This window comes from Drosophila montana, unplaced genomic scaffold (assembly GCF_035044405.1).
Source record: "Drosophila montana isolate Dmon_TW-CO22-7 unplaced genomic scaffold, ASM3504440v1 contig_3699_1, whole genome shotgun sequence".
NCBI lineage: Eukaryota > Metazoa > Arthropoda > Insecta > Diptera > Drosophilidae > Drosophila > Drosophila montana.
The window spans coordinates 99,689-127,687 of NW_026998585.1; the positions used below are offsets into that span (position 1 = coordinate 99,689).

Consider the following 27,999-nt stretch of genomic DNA (forward strand, 5'->3'; position numbering starts at 1 on the left):
CTAACCCAAGCAGTCGAGGCTTAGTTCAGTCAATAATGAGAACTCATCATTTGCTTTTTCATTTGTATTATCGTGTATATATATATGTATATATTTAGCCGCCCGCAGCTGTCGGAAATTTGTGCAAGATTAATCAATAAATTGAAACTAATACGAAATGCTTTCATCAACAGATCTCAGCCGCAAGGAGAACACCGCACCCTCCGCGACCGCCGGAGAGATACAGCGCGGCCTGCAGCGCAGCATACTCAATGTGAAGCGCGAGGAGCAGAAGCTGCAGTTGCCCGGTTCACGGCGCAAGCGCTTGTCCGTGTCCGAGGTATCCGATATGCTGTTCGAATTTTACAAAACCAAATCGGCAAAGGCACCGAAGCAACAGCAGCCACAGCAGCTGCAACAGGATCCGGTCGAGCTGAGTAAGTACGGTCAGGTGTCGCCCACCTCGGCGGAGACGCTGGAGCCGTCGAGCATTGCTGCGATTGCCGTTTATGGTGCTGCCTCCGAGACGGCTTCAAAAAACTTGATGGCTGATGAAATGCAACAACTAAGCGCTGCCGCTGGCGCTGGCACATTTCATCCACGCCTCAAATATTCACTGAAGACAGCGGCTGGCGCCAATGCGGTGCCCGCAGAACTTAGCTTAGTGCCCGGTGTAACGGCCATACCCACCTCCGTGCTGGTGGCCAATAATGCCGCCGCCGCCGCCGCCGCTGCGGCAGCTGCAGCAGCAGCCCCAGGCCCGGTCCGCAAGCCGCCCGCTGCGGCGATTGCCGAGGCGCTCATGTGCAACGGGCTGCACAGCTTCCAGCAGCAGCTGCGCGCCCAGGAGATCTTGCGCCAGCAGACGCCGCAGCGTCGCTTGCCGGACGAGCCGGACAACAATATTGGCGGCAACGAGGTGACACCCACCAAAATCTTGGAGAATCTGTTGCGCAAGCAGCAGCAGCGCGATATGCGGCACTCGGAGTGCGAAAATGAACCGGGCTCCTCCACCGAGGATGAGGATGATGGACGCTTTAATGCCTTCGATGATATACAACTGATGGATCAGTCGGGCGGCGTTGTTGGCGGCAAGTTTGGCAACTATACGCTGAACATGTTCACCTCGAATGCCAATAGCTCGTCCGGTTCGATTAAGGAGGCACAGGCGCAGGCCTTCCGCCAGCTGGAGTTCACATTGAGCGATTACGGGGGCAGCAGCAGCAATTGCAGCACCACCAGCCCCAATGGCATTGGACTGGACGGTGAGCCCGTCTACGAGTGCCGTCATTGTGGCAAGAAGTATCGCTGGAAGTCGACGCTGCGTCGCCACGAGAATGTCGAGTGCGGCGGCAAGGAGCCGGCCCATCAGTGCCCCTACTGTCCCTACAAGTCCAAGCAGCGCGGCAATCTGGGCGTCCATGTGCGCAAACATCACACGGATCTGCCGCAGCTGCCCAGCAAGCGTCGCTCCAAATACTCCATGAACATGGAGGGCGGCGGCGGCGCCGGCGGCATGAGCCTGAGCGGCTCCATCTCGGACGATTCACAGGGCAAGCTCATCATTGACTGCAATAAGTGATTGCGAATTTCAAGCTTTTTTCATTTGTCACATACGATTCATACCAAATACACAAATACTACTACATACTCTATGTGGGTGGGGCACTGAGGGCAAACGATTGTAACTTCCATTTAAATTTATTATGTTTTTGCACCGTATCAAACAAGGATTGTCTCCCGTTTTTCTTTTAATTTGTCCAAGTTATGAATTATCACTTGTCAATTTGTGTGTCATCCCAAAACAAAAAAAAAATAATAATAATAATAATAATAATTTATGTTTTATAAGGAGTGCAAACAATTCTAATCAAGCATATAATCAAAATCGCAAAAGAAACCAATTAGTATTAAGACATCAATATTTTCAAATGCAACGTATTATTTACAACAACTTTATAGATTTTATATGTATATGTATTTCCAGAAAAAAAAAACCGATCAAGTGCGAAGTTAGCGAGTCGAAGTTGATATATTGCAATTGATATTTTAAATTGACCTAAGCAAATATTTTTGTATGGACTTTTATGATTATGTTTACTTGCAACTTCCGAGCACATTCAGATACATGTTCGACTATATTTTGATAGCCCCATCGAATTTCCGCCAACATATCCATTAACAATAAAATGCCAAAAGAATTCGCGTTTTATTTGCCTAAGATCCTTAAAGCCAATTAGGCGACCAAATATATCATTTGACATCTTGCCCAATTTTCCACTATACTCAACATTGTCCATGTCCAAAGATCTCTTTTTTATATATTTATTTAGTTTGCTTTATTCCTTGAACCGGGCCCCATCCTTGACTGCCTAAGCGATCTCCTCGATTTATGCCATATTAGGTATTTATTTTATTTAAAATTTTGACTGATTATCAGCTAATCATTCGTACATTATAGTTATAAAATCGCAAATCGATTATGGATTGAACAAATTTATTAATTTTAAAACCAAAATCTTACATTTTACACATAACATTGACTTTTTGAGACTGAAAGCAATTATATTAAGAGTTTTTATTTTACAATAACCAAAAAAAAAAACAAAAAAAAAAAGAATAAGAAAAACGAAAATGTTTAATATGATTCCCAGACCAAAAATCAAATACTTCTTATATCCAAATGTATTTTATCATATTTTATATATTTATATACTATAACTGCCATTTTGCGTAGAATTATTATGATTTATTTCCAATGAAGCGCAGAATGGGATGAGTTTATTCTTCATGAATGCAAAGCGAAGACATTTATTGGAATTGTTTGGCAGTGCAACTGCTCAAAACATTCAAATTGAACAGAAACAAATGCTAAGACATGTATTATCTTTAATCTATATATTCACATTGTTCACACTTCGAATAAAACACAATTATTTTACATTTACAAATATAAATACATATATAGTTCATTTTATTATGTTTATTTTCTTTGTACTTAATTTGAGTGTCAAACTGCATTAACAATACTCGATGTGTTCCAGGAGAGATTACAATGTGATTGGCGAGATTGGGATTAACAAGACGTAAACATACACCATAAATTTAAACGAAATGCACCAAAATTTAAACGGAATACAATTTGCATTTGTAAGGCTGAATGTGTGCGGCGTGCTTCTTGATTGTAAAAATCGTAGGAATTTCATTTAGTATGAACAACCAATGGCCACGCTCAGGAAGTCCTCAAAGGCAATGGTAATGGTTCCATTTTGTTGCGTGTCGCGCTGCCTGAAGGCCTCCGTGAAGCGTTGAACCTGCACGCACAGCACAATGAACTGGTCCACGGATACCTCCTTGTGATTTTGAGGATCACTCTTCTTAACCAGAAAGTTTATGAACTCCGGCGTGAAGCGAAAGCCCATTTGGGTAAATGCTATGCAAGAAAAAACGAAAATGGGCAGCACTTTAATAAATTTACCAATATAGAAATATAGATCATTAAAGCTTACCTTGTGTGAGCTCGCTCTCCTCAATGTGACCAGAGCCATCCTGATCGTAGGTCTTGAAGACCTGCAGCCATTGATTGATGTAATTGTAAAGCTTCTCGAACTCATAGATATCGATGGTGCCGCTGGCGTCATTGTCGAACATGCCTGTGAGGGAGGGGAGCATATAAAAAGTGCGATGATTTAAATTGGACTTAAATCATTAAACATAATAAACCGTTAAATAAACAAACAAGAAATGTTTATCAAGATAGTGGGGGCTATCGGGCCGTCATTCTAAACAAATATGCACGTGTGAGCGCAGATACCTGAAGATTTTCGGGGCACAAGGCAAATATTTAAACAACTATGTATATATATAACATGAATAAAGAATGCTTCACAACTTAATGCAAAGCAATCAAATAAAATGTAGTTTATAAACACATATAACAAGTCGAAACATGTTCAAATCGGATATTATCTGTTTCAATATGTTACAAATTTCCCAACATAATTGAAATGCCCTCTGCAAGTCTGAGAAAGAAACCCGCCACTGACTCATTGTTAGCCCACATTCCCATTAATACCGTTGCGTGCCTCACTTACTTATCATTAATTTGCATGCGTTGTCCGAGAATTTCTCGCCACGCCCATTGATCAAGGCAGCCTGCAGCTCCGAGGCGTTAATATGGCCAGAACGGTCCCTGTCCACCATGGCGAACCATTGCTGAGCTTGTGGTGAAACTTGCGCATTCTGTGGCGCAAATGCGCCTGGGGGAGCAGCATAGCCACCGCCTGGCTGTGCATAGGGATTATAGCCGCCGCCCTTTAAGGAAATTCTGCATTTAAATACTTTCTAATTAGAATTACCTATTTTACTTAACTTACGTAGGACATTTTGTTCGAATGAAATTTTCCTTTGACGTTAATTAGACCAGCAACACGAAACACGAATGGGAAATCACAGCTGTAAATCGATGCACGATGTTAACGGGAGGCGCCAATCGATATATCGCATGCGCATACAACTCTGCTATTCGATAGATATTTACGTCGCTCGTTTATATGTATTTGTGTATTTTTGAGAGGCCGGCATAAACAAGCAAATTATCGCAAACAAAATGTCGCATTTCGTAAATATGGAAGTTTTCTCAAACTATCAAAAGTATATAGACAACGAACAAGAGTTGCGCGAGGTAAGTAACAATATGTGCTAACTTTGGACAACAGCCAGACTGAATGAAATACATTTCGCAGAACATACGCATTGTAGTGCGGGAAATTGAGCATCTGGCAAAGGAAGCTACAATACAACTACAAGTCATACACTGTGATTTGAACAAAAGTAAGTAGCTGTGGTTGTAACAATTAACATTAATATTAAAATATAATTCAACTGTATATAGTCAACAATGCCTGCAGCTTGGCACGTAAGCAAATCGAAGCCTGCGCCGAAAAATATCAAAAGCTGTCTGCGTTGGTGCCGGCTGGCCAATATTATCGGTGAGACCTTCGTTTTAGTGGTTTGTAGCCTTGTGTAGGCGTCTTATGTGCCACTTTTTGCTAATGTACTCTGTACACAGCTATTCCGATCATTGGACCTACATTACCCAGCGTTTGATATTTCTGATTGCGCTGGTCATTTACCTGGAGGCGGGCTTTTTGGTGACGCGCGAAACGGCAGCCGAGCTGCTGGGCTGTAAGTAATTCAAACCAAACGCATTCCATCATACAGCACTCGAATATTTAATTAAAAACAGTGAAAACGAAGCATTCGGATGGGTTTCATTTGGATATTGAAGACTATTTGCTGGGCATATTGCTGCTCGCATCGGAACTATCACGCTTCGCCACAAATTCCGTCACAATGGGCGACTACGAGCGCCCCTTGAATATCTCCCATTTCATTGGTGATCTGAACACTGGCTTTCGTTTGCTCAATTTGAAAAACGATGGTTTGCGCAAACGTTTTGATGCTCTGAAGTACGATGTGAAAAAGATCGAAGAGGTTGTCTATGACGTCAGCATACGCGGCCTCTCTAATTCTGCGGAGAGCAAAGATGAGCATAAAGCAGAACCTGTCGAATAAGTGTTGTAATATGTGCATAGGCTAAGCTTAAATCAAAAAAGACACTACAATTATAAGTAAACGTTCAACTTTCATTTAGCTTGTGCTTTTCTTCTGCTTCATATAAAATGTAAATTGAAATCATATTTGAAAATTAAATATTTGCAGCAATTAATTGCATGCACATGGTCACCCTACTCTACCTACCCCACACATTCGCGATCATATGGTCGTTCGAACATTGTTGTTTTGTTGCTTGCCTCATTTACAGCTCTCTGGCTCAGAGTCGGCTCTTCAGTCTCTTTTTTGTCGTTGGCTCGTTTACAACATTGCGCGCGCGTCTTTGCCGTTGTCGACATTTTGCTTTTTTGTTTGTTTGCGTCTTATGTGCTCGTTCCGCTTCAATTTTAAGCGCAATTGGATTAAGCGTGCGTATTTCGTCTGCTATTAAAACGAGTTCTTTTCAATACAATACATACACATACATAAGTAAGTAAAATGTAACTAAAAATGTATATGCAATACGTATACAGAATAGAATGAAAACAAACGGCGTCTCGTCTCACGCAGGCGCCGTGCATTCACCTTTGACTTGACTAGTATCTGGTCACGTTTACCTGCCTGCTAAGGTGAAAATTACGTTTTGGCCCAGCAACCTAGTCAGTGATGCATTGCTTAATACCAGCAACAACAACAGCTTCAACCTGTTTCTGTTATTTGGGTCACAAGCAAGCCCCTCTTTTCCATTTTCCGCTCATATCTATATGCATATGTATGTATATACCGCCGCTTGGAAACTTGTTGTGGAAAACAGAGAGAGAAAATATAAAAACAATTATTACAACACATAACAGTTTGTTGCTGGGCTGTTGCTGTTGTTGTTTATTTATTTTTTATTTTCTTAACTCGCAGCTAAACAAGGTTCAAAGTCCAAAACCCAATCTTTGCCGCGCTCTCAGTTGAGTGGGTGAGCGAAAGCTCTTCGACATATACAGACTCAAGCACAGCATTGTAAACATCTGTAAAATACACACACATGCATAAACTCAAGCAGGTGCAGTTGTGTGGGGGCGCATGTCTGAGTCGCAATGAGTTTGTCTCTGCATGTGTGTGTGTGTGTGTCTCACGAACTAATTGAAAAAGACAACAACAAACGGCGAGAGCTCAAGTGAATATCATGCATAAACAACAATCAAAACAAGTTGTTGCGTCAAAGTTTAATTAGTTTGCATTAAGGTTCTATTTGAATATTTAAAATGTAGTATTTAATTTCAATCAATTTGCGTGTACTTATAGGCTTAGGCTTGCTTCAACAGGCACAAGTGAATGATAAAACAGCGCGTGGCAGATTTAAATTCGCGAAACTGGTTCCCTCACCCTCTTCAATCGCCGACGCTGTTGCTCGCGCATTTTATGTTATGCTCACAGTTCAAAGTCCATATGCAAGCGTAGCTGTTACTGTCGCTGTCGCTGTGGCTGCGGCTGCGGCTTTGGCATAGTGCGATTATAAAGCTTACGATCTGTCAAGGCTACAACATAAATTTCCTTAATTCGCACAAATTTCCCTTATTCAACACCATTTCCCAGGGGGGAATTAAGGTGATTTATCACCTGCTAGACTGTTATAAATGTGTGATAAACCAAATTTGACTGATAACCAACTTTTTTCGTCTACACTTAAATGCCAACTAGACTATTTCAATGCGTCACGAAATTTAAAAGGTTACTCCGTAGTAAAAATTTGGCAGTACTTAAGAACAAGGCGTATCAATCCACTTGCCGGGGCCTATCGCGTCGGTAATTGCGTTCTAGTTTATGGAACTGGCGAATATTGGCAGACCCCAATGATGAATTGAACTTTAGACAAGCCACTAATGCGATAAAAACATTATAATAAAAAATAAAAACACTATCTTATCGCTGCTACCTTTAAAAAAAACTATTTTTATCGTTATAAGATCAGATCTAGCAAAGCAAACCATTTGTGTAAGCATACAAAACGCGCAAACTATTGATAAAAAATAAAAATAAAACCCTATCAGTTCGAATGAAAATTGAACCCCCAAGGGCGTGGGGTTCATTTTGTAGCTCTGCCATTGGAAAAATGAAAAACTCTTCAAATGGAAAATTTTGATTGAGTGTTTACTAAAATATAGGTTTATATGTGTAACCAAAACAAGATAGAATGCCTATCTTCGGTGGCCGAAGATTTGATACCCTTCCCAAGGTGCGATTTACTACATAATGCTGTGATTGTAGTCTATCAGCACATTTTCCATTCATTTTGTACCAATTCGATTGTCTTGTAATAAATTTTCCCAAAGATCTTTAAATATAAGTGTACGGCTACAGGGTATAAAAAGATAGTCTGTTTCAAGACCTAGATGATTTATGCCTGGCTGGGAAACGGGTTTCAATTATAAAGAGATATAAACCTATATATTCCGCTGCATGTCTATGCTCTCTGGCGACAGTTCAAAGTGCAAAAATACTAATAATAAGCTGAACATGTCTGTTGGTTTTAGTATTTCAATCATAGTGTGCGATAAATATGTTATATATGCCCCGCCATATATTCCCGTCTAACCACAGACCTGACAAAAACAATTTACATTTCTCGCGCTCTTCCATACTCAATGATATGCTATAGATTTATATTTATAGTTGCCCACACACATACTTACATACACACATATATAGATATATGGGCCTCGGGAGAGATATGTCAGTGACAGGTTCCCGATCCCAGTCCCAGAAGTGGGCGTGTGTGTGTGCGAGAGACTGCAACGCCTCAGGGCAATTTATTAAAATGCACATGGCAATATTTGCAGATCTACGTACACATGTATCTGCGTGTACTATGTAAAGCTATTGATACATTTTGTAGCGTTTTGCCGGTCAAGAGACTCTCAGTAGCTCTTCTGCGCTGCGAGCCCCCCTTTTTATACCCTGTAGCCAATCAAAAGGTGTAAAAAGGGTATGCATGTAACCATATAAATCTGACAGTCTGTTCGCCGCATCGAACGCAAAGACTATAAGAGCTAGAGAGTATAATATTTCGTATGCCATACGCACCTTAAGTAATCGATAACTAATAAATATCGATAGGGAAAAATAAATAATCGATAATTAAAAATATCGATTTTTCACTTAGGTTATTTGCGTATATCTCAAAGATTATTGGTGCTAGATACATCAGTTTTCGTATATAGATACTTCAATATGTATACGATGTTGAGTGTAGGGTATCTGTTAGTCGCGCACTTTCAACTAGAGCATTCTTTCTTGTTCTTGGCTGTGACGCAGCAAAGACACACGCTAGCCATGTCTTATGTGCCTGTCTGACTGTAGCTATATCTGTATCTGTATCTGTGTCTATAGATGTAAAAGTATCTGTATCTGTAGCTGTGTCTGTAGCTGTAGCTGTTTGAGTAGCCGGTGACCGCCGCGACGGTTGTTCGCTTTTCGAGACCCCATGCGCTGCGCTCGCCACGCAGCTCAATCAGTTGACGCTCGGCGTTCAGGCGATCAAGTCGATTCGTTCCATCCATTTTCGTAACGCTCGCAAAGTATCTGAAAACAGAAACTATTAACGGAATTCGCTTTTGCTTTTTATATATCGTGTTTTAAAGGAAAAGTGCAATTACTTGGTATAATTGAATTAAACCGATTAGTAATTTCAACACACACACACACAAAGGTTTGTTTCTATGCAATTGTTCTTGCCGTTTTACATTTTTCACCCCAACTAATTGAAGGTCACAAAAGCGAAAAAGTGTAAGGGGAAAAAACAAACATAAATAAAATATATTTCTGCATTTCTATGCATTTTTTGTGGCTTGCGTTGCATTTGTTTTCCCTTCATTCTCTTCACGGTTTCTTGTCCCACTTCAAGACTCTCTACACATGCAAACAAATGCCTCTTCCTCTATAAATATTCTCGGATTTTCGAGTGTGCGGCAGGCGCCTGATAAGCGCGGCAGCACATGAGCACGTCTCTTATCAGCGCGTTTTGAGATTTCCTTTTTTTTTTATAGTTTTCTTTTTTCTTTTGGCTGCTTTACTTGGTTATATAAAAGCGCTATAGACAGGGTTAAAAATGTACTCAAAAAAGCTGCTGTGATGAAAAAATAATCGTAAAAAAAATAGACTGGCAAAAAGCGAACAAAAAAAAAACGTAGACAAACAAAATTTCAAAATTGGACTTTGTACCTTCGTGCACAGCGCTAAATAAATTAAACCGAAGACAAACAACAACAAAAACATCAACACACTTATTTCTTCGCTTTGCTGTGTCCCCTTAAAATACAAACAAAACAACAACCACAAAATAATAATAATATATGAATGCACACATGAATATTTAAAAGCCGGTAGCGATCGTCTAGCAAAAATATAACGCATACGCCGCGTAGACGCCTAATCAAAAGTGGGTCAAACAAAAATAACAAACTATTGTTGTTGTGTGTGCCGCTTTTTTTATTTTTATTTTTTTTTTTTGATATTGTTGTCGTTTATTATTGCTGCTGCATTGGCCTTCAGCTGCGGCCTGCTCTTGGCTGGTCGAGTTCAAGCCAAGGCCTGTGCTTAGATAGAAAACAACTTTTTAAGTTTGATGCTAATAACAGCCACTCATTAACTAAATGACTTACCAGTTATTATTGCACACACACTCGCACACACACACACACACACACATTTCTAATAAACACTTTGTATGCACTCAAACAATGCAAATAGCTATTAAATCCGCTCTCGCAAAACACTTGATAAATCAAAGTACGTGCTTGGTTCTACTTCTACAATTAGTTGTTGTAGGCTACATTTCAGTTATTGCTTCAATCAAGTGTCCATAGAACTGATTTCCACACAGACAGATAGACAGACAGACAGACCGACTGGCACAATCAATAGCTAATGATTGCCCCTTCCCTTCAATTCTCCACAGACTCTTTGAGCTGGGGGCCATCTTATGCCCATATTTGGGGTTATCGCGAGAGGCTCTCGGTGACGTCAATCGACAATTGCACATTGGCACTCTTGTTATGACATCGCAATTGTATGCAGCGCATTTCCCACTGTTCCTTGTAACCCCTATTATTAATAAAGAATAAACAATTGCCTGAGGCCTGAGAAATATCAAAGTACAACGACTGAGACTAATTCGCAGCTAACTTTGAAGTGCATTTTATGTTTGTTTTAAAACATGCCATGCTCTAGAGCTCCACTCGTAAATATTTTGCAACCCATTTTCACAAAAACAAAAGCGAACAAATAATTAAATATGTGATGATTAGTTCAATGAACTAACTAAGAACACAAAAAGAATAAAAATACATAAAATGGGGTAAAATAATGGTTTAATAATTTTTCCACTATGGCTACATTTCATTTCTCTCTTTCTATCTTCATCTCGACATAATTTTCTCATTTATTGTCTCTCACCTTGATCTTCACTTTGTCCTAGTCCCACAATTGAACGCGTTCTCTTTTATTCCCACTGTACTTTATTCTCTTTGTCGCTTATACTCTCCTCCTCTCTCTTATTTTGATTTTCTTACTGACTATTAAGTATCGCCGTTCTACGCACTTCTCAAAAATTCAAGTGAGACAATAATTATTGTTAAGCGATATGTATAAATATTACTGCCATTTAAAATGTGCTGTCATCCTCGGACCTCCCAAGAACAAAAGGGCTTACCTCATATCCGTTAAGCTGAGATAAGGTTATTTTATCGAAAATAATTGTTGGTCAGTTGTGGCTTGCAATATATCCAGTCATAGGCAATGTGCACTGAATCATACGGATTGCCTGGCGATTCGGCAGATAAGCTCCACTTATCAGTTTAATTAATTAAGTCAAAAAGCAGTCAATTGGCCAAATCCGTAAGCAGAGTTAATGACTTAATAATAATGTACTCGAATGTGATGGATGCAAATAGTACAAGCTATATATTTTATGATTAAAACACCTATCTAATCTAATCCGTGCGTGTATCTGGTATTTGTTCTCATTCGCAGCGCCATTTGGTAGAAATTAGCAGCAGGTATGGCTGAAGCCCATGCCGCCGTTGCCTTCTCGTTTGCGATCACGCACGAGGGCTTCGACATCAACTATGACCACGAGGTACTCAATCTTGTGTTCAATTCGGGCGTGCGCTCCTGGAAGAAACGCGTGGCGCGTGCTAGAGTAAGGCAATCAAAGATTCCTCGCAATTTCGTATCCGGCATTTAAGTATCTATATTCATTTCCAGAATGGCATTCGGAATGGTGTGTATCCGGCGCACATACAAAGCCTCTGGCTGATCACGGCCATTGCGCTGGGCTTGCATTTTGCGGGCTATCAGGCGCCCTTCAATTTGACCAACAGAATCCTGGTGCATCTGCCCAGCAACACAATAAACTGGCAGATCAGCGCCTGCTTCCTGGCCTCACTTACCATCTGGCTATCCATCTGCTTCACCATGCGCTACACGCTGAAGCTGTTGCTTATGTACAAGGGCTGGATGTATGAGTCGCGGGCGCCGGGCAGTCGTGTCTCCATACCCACCATGCTCTGGGTGGCCGTGGTGCGTGTGCTCTCCAGCTGGAATAAGCCCGGCCTGTACAGTTTTCAGGGTTCGCTGCCACGCCTACCGTTGCCCTCAGTGCATGACACAATGACACGCTATCTGCGCTCGGTGCGTCCGTTGCTGGATGACCAGAACTACGAGCGCATGGAAAGATTGGCCAAGGAGTTTGAGCAGACAATTGGCAAGAAATTGCAAAGATATCTTCTGCTGAAGAGCTGGACGTCCACCAACTACGTCTCCGATTGGTGGGAGGAGTATGTCTATTTGCGCGGCCGCAGTCCGCTCTGTGTGAACAGCAATTTCTATGGCACCGATGCCATCTTCATGAATCTCACCAACAATCAGGCGGCACGTGCCGCCAATGTCATCTCGCTGCTGCTCAACTTTAGGCGTCTAATCGAGCATCAGGAACTGCAGCCGATTATGGTGCAGGGCATGATACCGCTCTGCTCCTGGCAATATGAGCGCACCTTCAACACGGTGCGCGTACCTGGCCTAGAAACGGATCGCATCGTTCACTATCGGGACTCCAACCACATTGTGGTGCTGCACAAGGGCTGCTACTACAAGATGCTTATCTACTACAAGGGACGCATTCTGCGCCCCTGCGAGCTCCAAGTGTAAGTCAACATTTGCTTGCTTTCCATTCATATATTTCATACTCAATTCTACTTGCTCCACAGTCAAATCAAAGAGATACTCGAGGCCAAGGCCACTCCATTGGAGGGGGAGGAGCATTTGGCTGCTCTGACTGCCTGGAATCGCTCCAAGTGGGCTGAGGCACGCAACACGTTCTTTTCACGGGGCATTAACCACGTCTCGCTGCGCACAATTGAATCCGCTGCTTTTGTGCTCTCCCTGGACGATGAGCCCTTCGAATTTGATCTAAATCGTCCGGAGCTGCTGGACTCATTTGGCAAGAAACTGCTTCATGGCAATGGCTACAATCGTTGGTTCGACAAGTGCTTCACCGTCTGCGTGGGCAACAACGGACGCGTCGGCTTCAATGCCGAGCATACTTGGTAAGTCTTTTATGTTTAAATAAAACAATGCTTTTAGTTTTTGTGTATTTATCGTTCATGACATAAAGCTGCGTCCGATCGTCTATCAGAAATCCTTAGACTAAACAATGTATTTAGTTGCTTTATAAAAATCAGTTTTCTTTTTAAACATCCTGAGCAAACTTGCCAACTACAGCTTTTGTTGTGCTCCTCACAACAAACAGAAATCAATTTTATATATCTCAATATTTAATTCTAATATAAAACATTTTTTATTTTTACTCTACCAACATCGAACGGTCTACAGAACGACGTAGTTTAGCTAAGATTAAAATATAATGCTGTATGCAAGATTATTTTATATTCGGCAGCCCGAAGACAAATGTTTTTTTTTCTCATTTATATAAAATACAATTTTTGAATATTGTGTAAAAAGGTCGGACGCTGCAATCGCCTCACACATGTGGGAGAATCTGATCATTGATGATATTGAAAGTGACGGGTAAATGCTCCGACTATATTTATGTAGAGTTCTACGTTAGCTGGTGTCGGTTAGCTGCCTTGTTATAGACACAAACATGTGTATAAGTTGTACAGATTCTATCATATCATATTCCTTTTAACCTTGGTTGTGGCTTAATCAATTGTATTTATAACTTTTATTATAGGGCCGACGCACCGGTTATGGGACATCTATGGGAATATATATTTGGTGATGATATTGAAGGGTAAAACTAAAATTAAAACTAAAACGTCATTGTTAACCCTTAACCGATCAAGAATCAAACAAGTAACTCGAAACGGTAACCCATAAGAGTTATTTCATATTTATTCCATAACTGTAGTTAACTGTACTTTTACTAAAGCTGTACACTAATGTAATGCCTAATTTTTTACCATGTTTTACCAGACTAACCAAGAATGCTTTAAACTATTTATTCATGATTTATTATGCTCTACTAATCGCATTTCATCGAAAAACCCCAACAGATATGACGAGACGGGCAATACAAAGGGCACACCGGAGTTTACGCCGCCGTCGCCCACTCGTCTTAATTGGGATTTAAAGCCGTGTCTACCGCAGATCGAGGAGGCCACCATCAGTGCCACGAAACTGATCAATGAGGTCGATCTGCGCATACTGGTGCACCAGGAGTACGGCAAGGGCTTCATGAAGAAGTGCCGTCTGTCGCCGGATGCCTACATTCAAATGGTCCTGCAGCTGGCCTATTATCGCGATGCTGGGCGCTTCTCGCTGACGTATGAAGCCTCCATGACGCGCCTGTTCCGCGAGGGACGCACTGAAACAGTGCGGCCCTGCACCATAGAGTCGGCTGCGTGGGTAAAGGCCATGGAGGATCCGAGCACAACGGTAGGTTAATATTCCGCAATGGAATCCGTGCTATAATAACGCGCATGATTTCTATATTTATTTCAGAACGATGAACGAGTGCAGCTGCTGAAGGAAGCCTGCGATCGCCATCAGTTGGGCTATCAGGACGCCATGTGCGGACGTGGCATTGATCGTCATCTGTTCTGTTTGTATGTCGTCTCAAAGTACCTGGAAGTGGATTCGCCCTTCCTGAATGAGGTGCTCAGCGAACCCTGGCGCCTGTCCACTAGTCAAACGCCACATGGCCAGACTCCAAAAATGGATTTGAAGAAGCACCCGAATTGCATTAGCGCCGGCGGTGGCTTTGGACCCGTTGCCGATGATGGTTATGGCGTTTCCTATATTATAGCCGGTGAAAATTTGATATTCTTCCATATCTCAGCGAAGACCACGTGTGCGCAAACGGTATGCGATTAATTGCTATTCAAGTAAAAATAAATATAAACCTAAATCTCATTTCAGGATGTGCACCGATTTTCTAGGAATATTTCCCAAGCTCTGGCTGACATTCGCAGCATGTTTGAGCAGCACATGAAGGATCATCCGAAGCCCGCCAAGTCTCTCACAAATGGCGTCTCCAAATAATGCATAGTCCTAATTGTAGTGAAACTCTTGCGAGATTCTTGTTAGCATTTGTTTTTACTTCTCTAGTTATTCGTTTTAACAATCATCAAACATATTGTCTATTGTAAGTTTTCAATATAAGTGCAAAAGTGTTCGGAGAAAACGTTTTAAATCAAAATCCACGCGAAATGAGCAATGCAATCTTATGTATACATATAACTAAAAGAAAAATTCGTGACGACTTGGCTGATTTTTAAGATCTAGTTTTAGCAGCTTTTGCACAATTTGCTGTTTCTCAATTAATTAGTTTGTAAATGAAAGAAAAAACATCATTGTAACTTAAGGCTAAAAAATATATAAATATATATGTATAGTGCATTAACTAATGCAATCCCGATCCGCATTTATCACGCTGCCAGCGGATTTGCATGGATAGTTACTCCATTGATTTTCTTGTCGACATGTGGACGATAGTTTTTTGGATTTACGGGCAGTTTTTCCAGCTCATCAAGCGCATCGAAGCCATCGATGACACGTCCAAAGAGCGTATATTTCAAGTCCAGATTAGGCTGCGCAGCGTACGTAATAAAAAACTGGCTAGCATTCGCGTTGGGACCATTATTTGCCATGGAGACCATCCCTCTGTCTGTGTGCTAAAACCACGCGTTTTGTAATATGTATTGTGAGTATTATCTATTTAAGTACCTTTATTGTTTCTTTAAACTCGTCATCGAACTTGGTCCCCCAAATAGACTGTCCATTCTTGCCCGTATTTGTTGGATCGCCGGTTTGCACAATAAATCCCTTGATGTTCCGTATGAAACAGCAGCCACTGTAATAGTCACTTGCGCACAAGGCCAAGAAATTCTCGCAGGCCTTGGGGCAGGCCTCGCAGAAGAGCTCGATTTTAATGTCGCCCACGTCGGTGTGCAGCGTTACTGACTGGAATATGTGAATATGTGATCAAATATGTGAAAAAAAGTAAAATTTAGTAAAACGCGGCGTTTGTTTACCATTTTAGCAGCTGATATCCGAATTTCGACTTCGAAAGATGTTAAGTTAGCTGCTATTCCGTGCGATATATATCGCTTACATAGGCGCAGAGCTGTGTTGTGTTTCTGTTATCGATGAGTCTGCCAACCATAAAATGCAACGATGTTTTTCTCGTAGTTCACATCGCTGTCTGAGTTTTGGGCGCGAAGTCAGCATTCTTCGTAGAAAAATAACACTAAGTAAGTTATTAAATAAGTTAGAATGAAGTGCAAAATACCCGAAATCTCTTGGCACAATCGTGACCCGGTGCTAAGTGTAGATATACAAACAAACGGCTTGGGCCTAAGTGCACCTACGATGTGTCGCCTCGCCTCGGGCGGCACCGATGCACACGTTCTCATTTGGTACGTAAACCAAGGCGAAGCAGGCGAGGGCGTTGAACTGGAACTGGCGGCGGACTTGGCGAGGCATCAGCGTGCGGTTAATACAGTGCGCTGGTCACCCAATGGAGAACTCCTCGCATCTGGCGATGACGAAAGTGTTATCTTTATATGGAAACAGAAAGCGGAGCACGAAGTGGTCAACATTGTGGATGCTGATGGCAACTGTGAACAGGATCGAGAAGTGTGGCTGACGTTGAAAGTGTTGCGTGGCCATCGGGAGGATGTCTACGACTTGAGTTGGGCGCCCAATTCGCAGTTTCTAGTCTCCGGCTCTGTGGACAACACTGCCATGTTATGGGATGTGCACAAGGGCAAGTCTCTGGCTATATTGGATGATCACAAGGGCTATGTGCAAGGCGTCGCCTGGGATCCGTGCAATCAGTTCATAGCCACCATGAGCACGGATAGGTGAGTGGCTGTCTAAACTTCAAAGCGGCTTGTTTATTATTTCAAAATCCTTGCAGGCATTTGCGCGTTTTTGATGCAAATACGCGACGTGTGCTGCATCGTGTCAGCAAATCCACGCTGCCCGTTAAGGAAGGACATGAGCTGCACGGCCGTAGTATACGCTTATATCACGATGGCACGCTGCAAACCTTCTTCCGGCGACTTTGCTTTACGCCTGACGGCAAACTGTTGCTTACACCCGCTGGCGTGACGGATTACGATGGAGTGATGAAGCCTACGAATACCACCTATGGTTACAGTCGCTACGATCTGAGTAAACCTGCCTTTGTGCTGCCCTTTCCCAATGAATACACCGTGGCGGTGCGCTGCTCACCCGTGCTGTACCGTCTGCGACCGTACAATGCGGACAAAAATCCGCCCATTATAACACTCCCATATCGCATGATCTATGCGGTGGCAACCAAGAACTCGGTGTTCTTCTACGATACGCAACAGCCGGTGCCGTTTGCCATTGTCTCCAACATACATTACACGCGGTTAACCGATCTGACCTGGTCGAATGATGGCAATGTGCTAATCGTCTCCAGCACCGATGGATTTTGTTCCCTGTTGACCTTTGCCGAAAACGAACTGGGCGAGCGCTATGAAGAAATGGCTGCAGTGCTGTGCGCTGCTGCCAAGGCATCGGAGAATCATCATCATCATCATCGCCATCGCAAAATGAAGAGACAAAAGTTGCGAAAAACTTCGGCAGATGACTCCGCCAGGCGTCGACCGCTGCAGGAGAAAACCAAGCCCAATAAGATTGAGACGAAACACAAGCTCGGCGAAGGCAGAGCAAATGAGTGTAAAGAAAATGGAGAAACCGACTTGGAAGCGGAGAACGATTCATCGCTGCAGAGTAGCAGCTCGGCAACCTCCGCGGGCAGTCCCAAGCCTGTGTCCAAAACAGATGTGAAGCCCACGCCCATTGCCTTCAGACGCTCGCCTCGCAAAGTGCCGGAGCCCACACCTATTGCAATACGCCGTTCGCCGCGCAAAATCACAGAAGCCACGCCCACAGCTGCTGCTGCTGCTGTCACTGAGGCGAAGGCAATTGCCGTCAAACGCAAGGCCAGCGATGATGGAGAATCTGTGCAGAACATGCCTAAGAAGCCGCTTGGGGTGCTGCATAAGCCCATCGAAGCTGTGATTGATAAGGAGATCATCAGCTCGGATGAGAAGTTCGAGTCGCCGGAGAAGAAATGTAGGCCAGCCACGCCCATACAGGTGCGCAGACAGCCGCGAACGCCGGGCAGCAGCAGCAGCAACAACAACACGCAAACGCCCCAATCACTGCCCGCCAAACATGCCACGCCCATTGCTGTGCGACGCACACCGCGCGTCCTCATCGAAGCGCCTGTCGTGAATGCGCCCATGGTCGTCGAGGAAGCCATGGACGCTTGGCCGCTGGCCATGGATGGCATAAGTCCGCTGCCAGCGTCTACAAAGGAGAAATCGCCCAGCAAAGAGGCGGACGCGAAAAAGGACAAAGAGACGCAGTTGGCCATCAGCGAGGCGACTTGTGAGCGCACCGAGGATATACGCCTGGTCTACGAGGATACCCAAGAGGAGACGGGCACGCCAGTCAAGGCAGCAGCACCCGTCGCGCCCGTTGCAACGGCTACGACGTCGATTGCCACGCCGAACGCCAAGACGCCACGACGCGTATCCTTGCGCACCATTTCGACGCCCAAGTCCAAAAAGAAACTTTTAGAGTAGAATTGTTTAGAATACGACAGATTTAGCTTAGCCTTAACACATTTATATCCATTATTATATTTAAATAAAACGCACACACACAGACGGTAACAGATGAAAGTTGATGACACAGCACGATTATGACTTTCCTGCCTTCCAGATGGACAACCATGCATTTAGTCTGGCACATGCACAGCAGGCGGTTAGCAGTTCCAAGCAGAATGTGCTCACCACACAAATACTTGCCGGGGATTCACTGCTGCTAATCGATGCAGCCAAGCGCCCGTTGGACGAGTACGTGCAGCCACTTTGCCAGCTATACAAGCTCGACAGCAGCAGACAGCAGCATATGATCCTTGTGCTGGTGGCTACGCGCAAACGTTTGTTGCAGCTGCGCGCGCAATTTGAGAAGCAGTTGGACAGCCGACAGGACCTTATTTGTGCGGCAGAAGAGTCGGAGGCAGCAGCCCAGCTACTGTCCAAGCGAAGCTGCTTGTTGATTGCGACCACAGCGGAGTTAAGCGCTTTGATGACACAGACGCCTCAGCTGCTAACAGACGCGCATTTGGACTGTATTGTCTTCGACGAGCTGGACCGGCTGCAGGCTTATGGCGGCAGCTGCTTTCAGGCGCTCGAGTTGGCGCTCTGGCAGCTGTGCAGCAAGCCGCAACTCGTGGTGACCTCGCGACTATGGCTGGCTGCAGAAATGCAACAACTTTTGCAGCACGCCAAGCAGCCGCTGGTGCTGCTGCAGGAAGCGCTGGAGGCAGCCGTCTATGGTGGCCTGCAACTGCAAGTGGAGCTGGGCAACAGCGGGGCACAGCAGATGCAGCAGCTAATGGACTACCTGCAGCAGCAGCCATATAAAAAACAACGCACGCTGATTTACTGCGCCAGTGAAACGGATTTCCAGGAGCTACAACAGCAACTGCCCAAGGATGATTGCATTTTGCATCGCGGACGAGGTGATAAACCGCGCCTGGACCGCTGGCAGCGGCAGGTAAATAACAAATGGCTAATAAAACTTTAACCGATTGAATATATTTTTTTATTTTCATAGAACACGGGCCAAATATTGTTGCTGCGCGCACATGCGCCCGAGTTGCTTGTGGACAACGTTCAGTCTCTCATACACTTCAACATGCCGTCCACTTGGAGTCAGTTTAGGAAGCGTTTCGCTGTCCTTAAAACTCAAATACCCAATGCACTTTTGTCCACCACAAACCAGCAGCAGCTGCAGTCCCTCATTCTGCTGAATAAGCAGAGTCAACGAATGTTGCCTCAGCTGATGGAGTTCATGCAGCAACATGGCCAGCCCATCGATGAGAAGCTGGCTGCGACGCATGCGCAGCTGCAGTCCTTGGTGGCGCGTCAGTGCGTCATTTGTCCGGTGTTGTTGCTGCATGGCCATTGCCTGACGCCTACCTGCCAATATCGTCATGTGCTGGCAGACGTCGATAGGAGCTGTGCGACTGTACCAACTGCGGGATTTATACGCTTTCAGCTGCTCAAGGTGAGCTAAGTGAACGAGCACGAAAAAGGGTTATGAGGGTTAAAGGATGGAATTTTTATGATATTCTGGAAAACTAAGCAGGAGAAAAACGACAAGAACTGAACTAGTGAAAGGTACCTAGGTGGCGGGGTTAAGGCCAGGTCGATGAGGCGTCTACAAGGTCATCGCAGAGATAATTACAAATTAAACGTCTTTCGCAGCGAATGTTAGTTAACTCAAACATTTAGGCGTGAATACCCAGTCTTAGCGGCTTACGTAAGGGTTACTGATATCTACCAAGATGTTCGAGGATAGTTTGACAATATACTTATGTTTTACCCTGACTCATAAGTATAGTCGGCTTAGCCAGAAGGGAGCCTGGCCCAGCACAATATATATATAATTATTCTTGGACTATTTAATATAATATGGCCATGTATGTCTTTATATCCCTCTGTATGACCGCATCGATCTCAGTGACTATAGAAACTATAGATTTCAAATTTTGATGTGGATTCTCGTACATCAAACGCTGATAAGGTTTATTTCTCGAAATCCTCCAGCATTTTCATAAAATCAATAAATTGCAGTCGAGGTTTGGACATATTATAAAATTTGGAACAGTCCAGAATATATAGGGCTACGATAAGAATTTAAAAAAAATATACTTGAGAGTCTTATAAGCAAAATGTTCTTCTGAGAAATCCAATTATACTCGAGTATAGTATTTAAAATTATGAGAATTATATTTAGAAATCTATCAACCTATAGTTGCAGGATTATTATGAATTTCCCTATATTGCTTACAGATCTGCACACCCTCCCACTTTGCGGCGCGTTTGGTGGCACATAGAGCAACAGCTCAAAGTTCGTGGCACACGCTGCCTGTGCAGCAACAGTATGCGGAGTTGCAGCAACAATTGATTAGCTATTATGCCATGCCGGAGCATTGTGTGGCACCCAATCCTCAAGAGCTGCAGCAGACTTGTGTGCGCCAAATAGCCGCCAACTCGTATGAGCGTGTGTGTGTTACTTTTGTGCCACCTGCTGACTCTGCTACTCCCCAGCAATATCAAAATATGACTGTGCGCGTCAAGCATTTGGACTTAAATACGGTCATCTGCCATGCGAAGGTGTCGGTGCTGCTTGTCTGTCCGCTGACTTGGCAGCAAATCGATCCATTGGCCCTGGATGTGCGTCTGATTGGCTTGGTGCCCTACAATGGCGAGGAGATATGGCAGTACAGCGACATTCAGCCAATTGCTGAGCTACTGCATCCCGATGGCATCTATGAAGCAAATGTGGTCTCTACGTTAGCTCACACAATATTCGTGGACAATATTCGTGGACTGCAACTGGAGAAAGTTAGCTATGAGGAGCAGCTGCAATGCCTGGGCAAGTTTGATTCCAATGCAAAGCAACGTTTGCAGCAATTAGTAAAAACAGTTGCCAGCTAACATCGGTTACCTGAAAGTAATTAATTAAACATTAAAAGAATATACTATAATTAAAACAAAAATCTGCCAAAAAATGATGCTGAGGACAAGATCTAAATCGCTTTCTAAACATATTAACTAGATATTAACTCGAAAAATCGCGATATTGGGAATTTCAATTTTGTAAGCATAAATATATAAGAATGCTCGTTTAAAAAACACTAATGATGATTTTATATTCCAGTTTATACGTCATTTACAACTGCCTCGGGAAAATGTGAAATGTTCGGGGAAGCCTTTGAATTCTCATCGATCGTCCTGCTATTTGCGAATACGAAAAGGTAAGTGATTTTGATATCTTTATACATAGAATTACGCTAAATCATATTCGCATGTGAACGTATTCAACGTGCAAATGTTAGAGCCTTAATGAAAATATCGTTCAGCACTCGAGTGTGTTAAGGGAATTGATTGATGTCGAAGGGTTAAAAAAAAGCTGTTGTCCAAAAATGATTCGCTTTGTTAAGTTAAAATTTGTTGATGATTTTGTGGAATATCTCGGCCAAATAATGTCCGATTTTTGAATTTTATACCATTTTGGAGTTGTAAGGATCAGTACTATCGATGGGCATCAAAAATATGAAAACGTAAATTTTGACCCAAATCGACCAAAAGGCAAGGGGTTACATCACGTTTCTCTTCAAAATCGGGGTCGGTTCGAAAATCAAAACGTTTTTGATGATTTTTTTTGAATATCTCGGGTAAATATCGTCTGATTTTGAAACGTTATACCTTTTTGAATTCGTAAGGATCCATATTATCAATTGGCATTCAAACATTTTAAAAATCGATGTGTTAAAAAAAGTGGTTGGCCGAAAACCGCTTGCTTGTAGCGTCAACCTTTTTTGATGATTTTTTGGAATATCTCGGCCAAATAATGTCCAATTTGGTAATTTTATACCATTTTGGACTCGTAAGGATCAGTACTATCGATTGGCATCAAAAAATCAAAAATTAAAATCTAAATTTTGACCCAAATCGTTTTGCAATGTAATACATTGTTATTCTTGGAGTAAGTCCATTTAATGTTTCGGAATAGAACTATTTGGGGATATATTTTCTGGATAGATCTCTGTCTTTAATAAAATTGAGAGGCAATCCTGAACAGCTGTAATTGCCTCTTAATAGTCCTGTTCTGAGCTGCTACAAATCCAACGTCTTTGGGTTACAGTCGAATCATACTTTGAAGAGAGAATCTTTATTAATGAAATGATCTTTAAACTAGAAAAAATGTTGTGTGCTTTAGATTCACAAGCTCTTCGTTCGAAAAGTGTTGTGGTAAAGAAGGCAAATGGAAATGTGTGCAAAGCTTGTGTGTTTTTTAATTTAATTTTTATTTAAATTTTAGATGATCTAACATTTTGAGTTTCTTTTACATACAAACATTTTGTTTTGTTTATTTTTCATTTATTTTGTAATCGTTTTTCTTGTATTATAATTATAATTTATATTAAATTTGTAATTCAACGATTCGATTTTATTATGTCAAGTTAGTAGTAATTTGTTTATATCTTCTTCACATGTTTGTTTTCTTTTTTCATTTGCTTACTTGCTCGTTTCACATTTAAAAACTGCTGCTCAAGGGCTTGGTTCATACATAGTTCGTACACGAGGAATGCAAAAAGTTGATTTCTGTACTTCGTTTAGCTCGCTCTGAATTTATAAAATTGTAAATTCATGGGACAAAATACATTAGAAATATGATAAAAGTTGTTCTCTTCGTTAAAGAGATTAAACATGGGAAATTATAATTTGCTTTACTGTGTTTATAGGTGAACAACAAAAGCAATTCGAATTGGGCTAAAAAATTTAGATACAACATCTAAAGTTTGTCTACCTATAAACTCTGGTTCCATATTCCGCTAGCCAATCTCCACCAGCTCTTTACAAACTTCAACATTCTTTTTGTTTTTGTTGTTATTTCCAATGCGTTGAGTTGTTTCTCATTTAAGTTTATTATAATTTGTATATAATTATATATGGTATGTTTTTTTTTTAAATTTTTCCACAAATCAAAGTTGGTTTTGCATCTTATAAATTTTAACTGCTATTAAAGTAATAGTTAATTTTTTTCACTGTAGTAGTGGTGCGTCCTTTGTGAGTGTGTGTGTGGGTGTGTGTGTGTGTGTGTTACATATTGGAGCAAAAAGTTGTATGAGCGTTTTTTTAGAAAAATATGAAATATGTTTGCTATATGAGTTGAAGTTTTAATTTACTTTATGTAAAGTTGACTTTTTGTTTTCTGTTTATGGCAAATATGCAAAAATGTTTATTATTATTTGTTTTTTGTTTTGTTTTGACGAAGTATGGTATATGCATACGTATTTTGTATTTTGTTTATTTGTATATGTACTATTATGTATTATGTAAATTGTAGTTTTTATTTTGTAGAGTTACAAAGTTGAGCTAGATGATTCTTAAGTTTGAAGAAAAATTATAGTCATTTTGCATGAGTATTTAAAAAAATAAAATAGTGAAAGTCTTGTTTGTATGTTTCATGATTATGCAGTTAGTTACATAATTTTCGAGAAAAATATAGTACATATGTGTATGTTTGTTGTTCTCACTATATATATGTATGTATATATATATTTTATTTATATAAAGATCGCTCGTTTTATTTGTTAGTTTTTTTTATTTTAATAGTTAAATGAATAAGTTCTTGTGAGTTTCCCTTTTTTATTATGTTTATAAATTACATCAGTTGTAGTTACAAATATTTGTTGTTCTTTTTTTCGGTTGAATTAAATTTTCAATAAATATATTCATAATTTTTATATATAATTACATACAGTTTAGTCAACTTAGCAGAGTTCACACCGGTTTGCTTTATACTCTTTCTTTTTGCTTGTAAAAATGCGCTGTGAGTGTGTGTTGTGTTGTGTTGTGTGTCGGGTATTGTGTGTGTGTGTGTGTGTGTGTGTTTGCCTTGCCTGGGACAATAGCAGCATCCAATAAAATTAGTTGTCTAATTTAATGCAGCTCATTTAACCAGCTGCAAGAGAAATGTGTAGAATAAAGAGTTTGGCTGTTTTGTTTTGTTTTTGAATAAATAGTTTTTATTTGAAAATGATTTTTTTTAAATTTTTTTTTTGTATTTTGGTAGAATTTTACAATTTGAATGGAAAGTACATACGATAAATATTACAGTGTTTGTTGTGGTTGTTTTTTTTTGTGGTTTTTGGATAGGTTTAAGGAGTGTTTTTTGGGTTTGTTTAATTTCGGTTGTTGTCAAATTGCATGGGCATGGGGTAGGTATGCTTAGAAAACTGCTCATAATATGGCATTCAACTACAAAAGTATCTCGTATCTCGTAGATACACAATGTAACTGCACAAGTATCTACGAAAAAATGCGTTGTTCAACAACTTTTGCATAGTTTACACACTGGTTTTTGTTGTTCTGTATCAAGTGTATTTTGGTTTATGAGATACTTTGTCAATTGTTTTCAAAATGTTAAATGATATTTATTTTGCTAATAAACGTACTAACTTGTTGTTTTTGTTTAAGTTGCGTGTTGCATGTGTTTTACATAAATAAGGCTTAAAAACTATAAAACATAAATGGATTTCGCATAGAGCAAGAGCACAAAACTGCAAAAAACATACTAGTATATAAGGGGGGGAAAGGAATTTGGAGCTAGAGAGAGAGTGGGAGTAGAGAGGAGCGTAGGAAGAGAGACAGAGAAAGAGAGAGAGAGAGGAGAGGAGAGGAGAGGAGAGAGAGCTGCTGTATAATATACAAAAATACTATAAAATAACAATTATAAATTCATTGTGTAAAATCAAAATGCACAATCATACATACATTAAAGAAGTTGCATATGCATAAATACATTAATAAGTGTGTATAAATAAGTCTAAACAAAATTAACAGCTGCAACCGCACAGTGTTAAATGCCATTCACTAAATACAATAAATGTTACAATTAATATTATTATTATTAATATTATTATTATATATAGTATGTATATGCTTTATAAATATTACATACAATGCGTTTTACAATGAACTGTTTTCTATTTTGTTTTTTTTTCTTCTTTTTTTGTTGAGATTTTCCTCCCGTTTCCTTCCTATATTTCTCAGTTTCTATTGCGAGTTTCTCTGTGTTTTAAGTTTTGAATTGAATTACATATTATAAAAGATACAATCGTATGTGGCTTTATAAATGCAACAAAATTATATTAATTACAATAAATTAGTGTACAAAAATTAAAGTTAGTTTGTGTGGCTGTGTGTGTGTGTGTGTGTGCGCGTCTTTGCGTGTTTGTGCGTTGTGTGTGTGTGTGTGTGTGTGTGTGTGTATGTGTGTGTGTGCGTGCGATTTGTAGCTGCTTCAGCTCGATTCTCGATTCCTTCTATATATGGTATATGGCATATATGCTATACACACACACACGCAAATTTCAACAAATTACAATTTACATCGATCTATATAATCGAATTATGGCTGGCTGGCTGGCTGCATCGAGTTCGCAATTTTTGATAGTAAATACAAATAGTTAAGAGAGTTTTCCTTTCATTTTTGTCCGGTTTTCTTTTGTTTTGTTTTTGTTTTTTTTTTTTTTGTATTAAATTAGGCCTTACATATTAGAGTTTTACGTTTTTTTCATGTTAATTTTGTTTTGTTTTTGGTTTGTTCATTTGCTTTATCATTACGTTATGCTTTAAGTATTATTTTTAAATTTGTGTTTTTGTTTTTTTTTTGTTGTTTATGTTTTTGTTTTACTTTTCTTTCAATAATATTTATACGCATTCTGCTAATTCATTGCCCAGGGACTTTGTTTGTTATTATTCTTGTTGCATGTTTAATTCGCGCAGAGAGTTTGTAAACTTTGAACTTAAGCCTAAACAAGCATGAGAAATGCAGCGTTGATGGTATGAATAATTTCAAAGAGATTGCAACAGGAAACATTTAATATATATATATAATATAATATTTATATACTTAGATGCCGGCATATATGCGTTATACATGTGTATACATATATTTATATGTATATACTTTGTTCAATTCTTTACTTTTCATTTGGTTTAAATTTTTGTTTGTTTTTGTTTTTTGCTTTTTGTTTTGTTTTCTTTTAGTTTTTGTTTCAATAAATACACGAGAAACTAAACTACACATAAATTATGAAATTCTATAAAATTATTCAGACCAAACAACAACTACATATTATGCATTAATGCTTGCGTTATGCGTTTGTTTGTGCGTCCGTGTGTGTGTTTGTTGTGTTTGTTGTGTGTGCGTTTCATGTCATACATGTAGCTTTGCATGATGCAAATGTAAAGCAAATATAGGAAATGCTCTTCAATATGCTTGAATTTCTGCTTCTGTCAATGTTTTACGTTTTTTTATACTCTTCTCTTTTAGTCAGCTGCCTCCATCAACTAACTCTCATTCTCAATCATATTTTAAGCACATACAGATTCTCATACTCTTCGGAGTGAGTGTGTGTTTGTGTGTTACAACAAATAAAAGTTCTTTGGGCTTTGCTTTTGCTTGGTGTGTATGTGTGTGTTTGTGTGTGTGTGTGTGTGTTTTGTTTGTTGTGTTGGTTCTATCATCATTTGCTTTTTTGATCAATGCTGGTGGGTTGTTGTGCTCCCGCGCTGTATTATTCTTGTTTTTGTTATTATTTTTCATAAATTTTTTCTGTTTTTTGTTTTTGTTTGTTTTGTTTTTTTAATACCGTAACGGTTCCCGTTTAGCCCCGCCATCACGTCTTAGTACAGGCCGCAGCCGCGCAGATTGTTTGCTATGATGACATCGGTGACAGCATCGAATACAAACTGAATGTTGTTGGTGTCTGTGGCGCACGTCATGTGGCAGTAGATTTCTTTCGAGGTTGATTTGTTTTTCGCTTCGAATTGGGCCTGAATGTACGCAGCCGCCTCGCCATACTCCTGGCCACCTAAATTCAATGCAATACAAATCAATTAGCATCATATGAAATCTTCCACTTTATTCTAAGTACACTTACCTGTGTATTCGGGAAAGCAAATTGTCAGCGGACTCTTGCGTATCTTCTCCTCGAACAGATCCTTTTTGTTCAGGAACAGTATAATCGACGTATCCGTGAACCATTTATTATTGCAAATGGAATCGAACAGTTTCAGGGACTCTTGCATGCGGTTCTGCGTTTAATTCGAGTGAAATTTTCCTCTTAGTTTCGATTTGTACAAATAATAATAACTTTTATTTTTACTTACCGTAGTTTCGTCCTCATGCAAGACCTGATCGTATTCGGACATCGCCACGCAGAATATAATCGCTGTCACATCCTCAAAGCAATGTATCCATTTCTTGCGCTCAGATCGCTGGCCGCCCACATCAAACAATCTGCAAAGAGGCGTGGCATTT

General features: G+C 40.7%; 8 protein-coding genes across 11 annotated transcripts in view; 5 read left to right on the forward strand and 3 right to left on the reverse strand.

The window, feature by feature from the left end:
* The window catches only part of lola (longitudinals lacking), a 76,758-nt gene extending 73,807 nt beyond the window's left edge, over positions 1-2,951 (forward strand). The window contains exon 6 of the mRNA XM_064692965.1: positions 174-2,951. Coding sequence (XP_064549035.1) covers positions 174-1,561 — 1,388 coding nt within the window. The 3' untranslated portion in view covers positions 1,562-2,951. The remainder of the gene's footprint in view (positions 1-173) is intronic.
* Positions 2,948-4,497, reverse strand: Pef (Peflin). The gene is made up of 4 exons (XM_064692995.1): positions 4,356-4,497; positions 4,074-4,293; positions 3,489-3,632; positions 2,948-3,412 (listed from the first exon to the last, which is right to left on the reverse strand). The coding sequence occupies exons 1-4, from the start codon at positions 4,362-4,364 to the stop codon at positions 3,186-3,188; spliced, it is 600 nt and encodes a 199-aa protein (XP_064549065.1). The 5' UTR covers positions 4,365-4,497; the 3' UTR covers positions 2,948-3,185.
* A 6-nt stretch (positions 4,498-4,503) lies between these two features.
* On the forward strand, positions 4,504-5,732 carry trsn (translin). The gene is made up of 5 exons (XM_064692994.1): positions 4,504-4,663; positions 4,725-4,812; positions 4,874-4,970; positions 5,051-5,166; positions 5,228-5,732. The coding sequence occupies exons 1-5, from the start codon at positions 4,589-4,591 to the stop codon at positions 5,554-5,556; spliced, it is 705 nt and encodes a 234-aa protein (XP_064549064.1). The 5' UTR covers positions 4,504-4,588; the 3' UTR covers positions 5,557-5,732.
* A 134-nt stretch (positions 5,733-5,866) lies between these two features.
* Positions 5,867-15,463, forward strand: whd (carnitine O-palmitoyltransferase whd). 3 transcript variants are annotated; one of them, XM_064692986.1, is made up of 8 exons: positions 5,867-6,024; positions 11,557-11,725; positions 11,791-12,728; positions 12,792-13,130; positions 13,546-13,611; positions 14,100-14,481; positions 14,548-14,907; positions 14,965-15,463. In XM_064692986.1, the coding sequence occupies exons 2-8, from the start codon at positions 11,585-11,587 to the stop codon at positions 15,085-15,087; spliced, it is 2,349 nt and encodes a 782-aa protein (XP_064549056.1). In that variant the 5' UTR covers positions 5,867-6,024; positions 11,557-11,584; the 3' UTR covers positions 15,088-15,463. The 3 variants fall into 3 exon arrangements, with proteins under 3 accessions (XP_064549056.1, XP_064549058.1, XP_064549057.1); XM_064692988.1 differs by lacking the exon at positions 13,546-13,611 and adding an exon at positions 13,778-13,837 and having other exon boundaries at positions 5,868-6,024; XM_064692987.1 differs by lacking the exon at positions 5,867-6,024 and adding an exon at positions 9,058-9,235.
* Positions 15,123-16,255, reverse strand: LOC135435775 (peptidyl-prolyl cis-trans isomerase-like 3). The gene is made up of 3 exons (XM_064692996.1): positions 16,080-16,255; positions 15,772-16,008; positions 15,123-15,719 (listed from the first exon to the last, which is right to left on the reverse strand). Exons 1-3 carry the CDS (start codon positions 16,080-16,082, stop codon positions 15,474-15,476), a joined length of 486 nt encoding a protein of 161 aa, XP_064549066.1. The 5' UTR covers positions 16,083-16,255; the 3' UTR covers positions 15,123-15,473.
* Caf1-105 (chromatin assembly factor 1, p105 subunit) lies at positions 16,232-18,761 on the forward strand. Its single transcript, XM_064692989.1, has 2 exons — positions 16,232-16,910; positions 16,967-18,761. Exons 1-2 carry the CDS (start codon positions 16,321-16,323, stop codon positions 18,669-18,671), a joined length of 2,295 nt encoding a protein of 764 aa, XP_064549059.1. The 5' UTR covers positions 16,232-16,320; the 3' UTR covers positions 18,672-18,761.
* On the forward strand, positions 18,650-27,993 carry LOC135435781 (putative ATP-dependent RNA helicase BoYb). The gene is made up of 6 exons (XM_064692999.1): positions 18,650-18,757; positions 18,811-19,650; positions 19,711-20,163; positions 20,952-21,761; positions 21,823-21,919; positions 27,854-27,993. The coding sequence occupies exons 2-4, from the start codon at positions 18,811-18,813 to the stop codon at positions 21,597-21,599; spliced, it is 1,941 nt and encodes a 646-aa protein (XP_064549069.1). The 5' UTR covers positions 18,650-18,757; the 3' UTR covers positions 21,600-21,761; positions 21,823-21,919; positions 27,854-27,993.
* Positions 23,162-27,999, reverse strand: part of Galphao (G protein alpha o subunit) — a 42,212-nt gene continuing 37,374 nt past the window's right edge. For both annotated transcript variants that reach the window (XM_064692991.1, XM_064692993.1), the window contains 3 exons: positions 27,849-27,978; positions 27,620-27,773; positions 23,162-27,550 (listed from right to left, as the gene is read on the reverse strand). In XM_064692991.1, the coding sequence (XP_064549061.1) occupies positions 27,363-27,550; positions 27,620-27,773; positions 27,849-27,978 (472 nt within the window). In that variant the 3' untranslated portion in view covers positions 23,162-27,362. The remainder of the gene's footprint in view (positions 27,551-27,619; positions 27,774-27,848; positions 27,979-27,999) is intronic.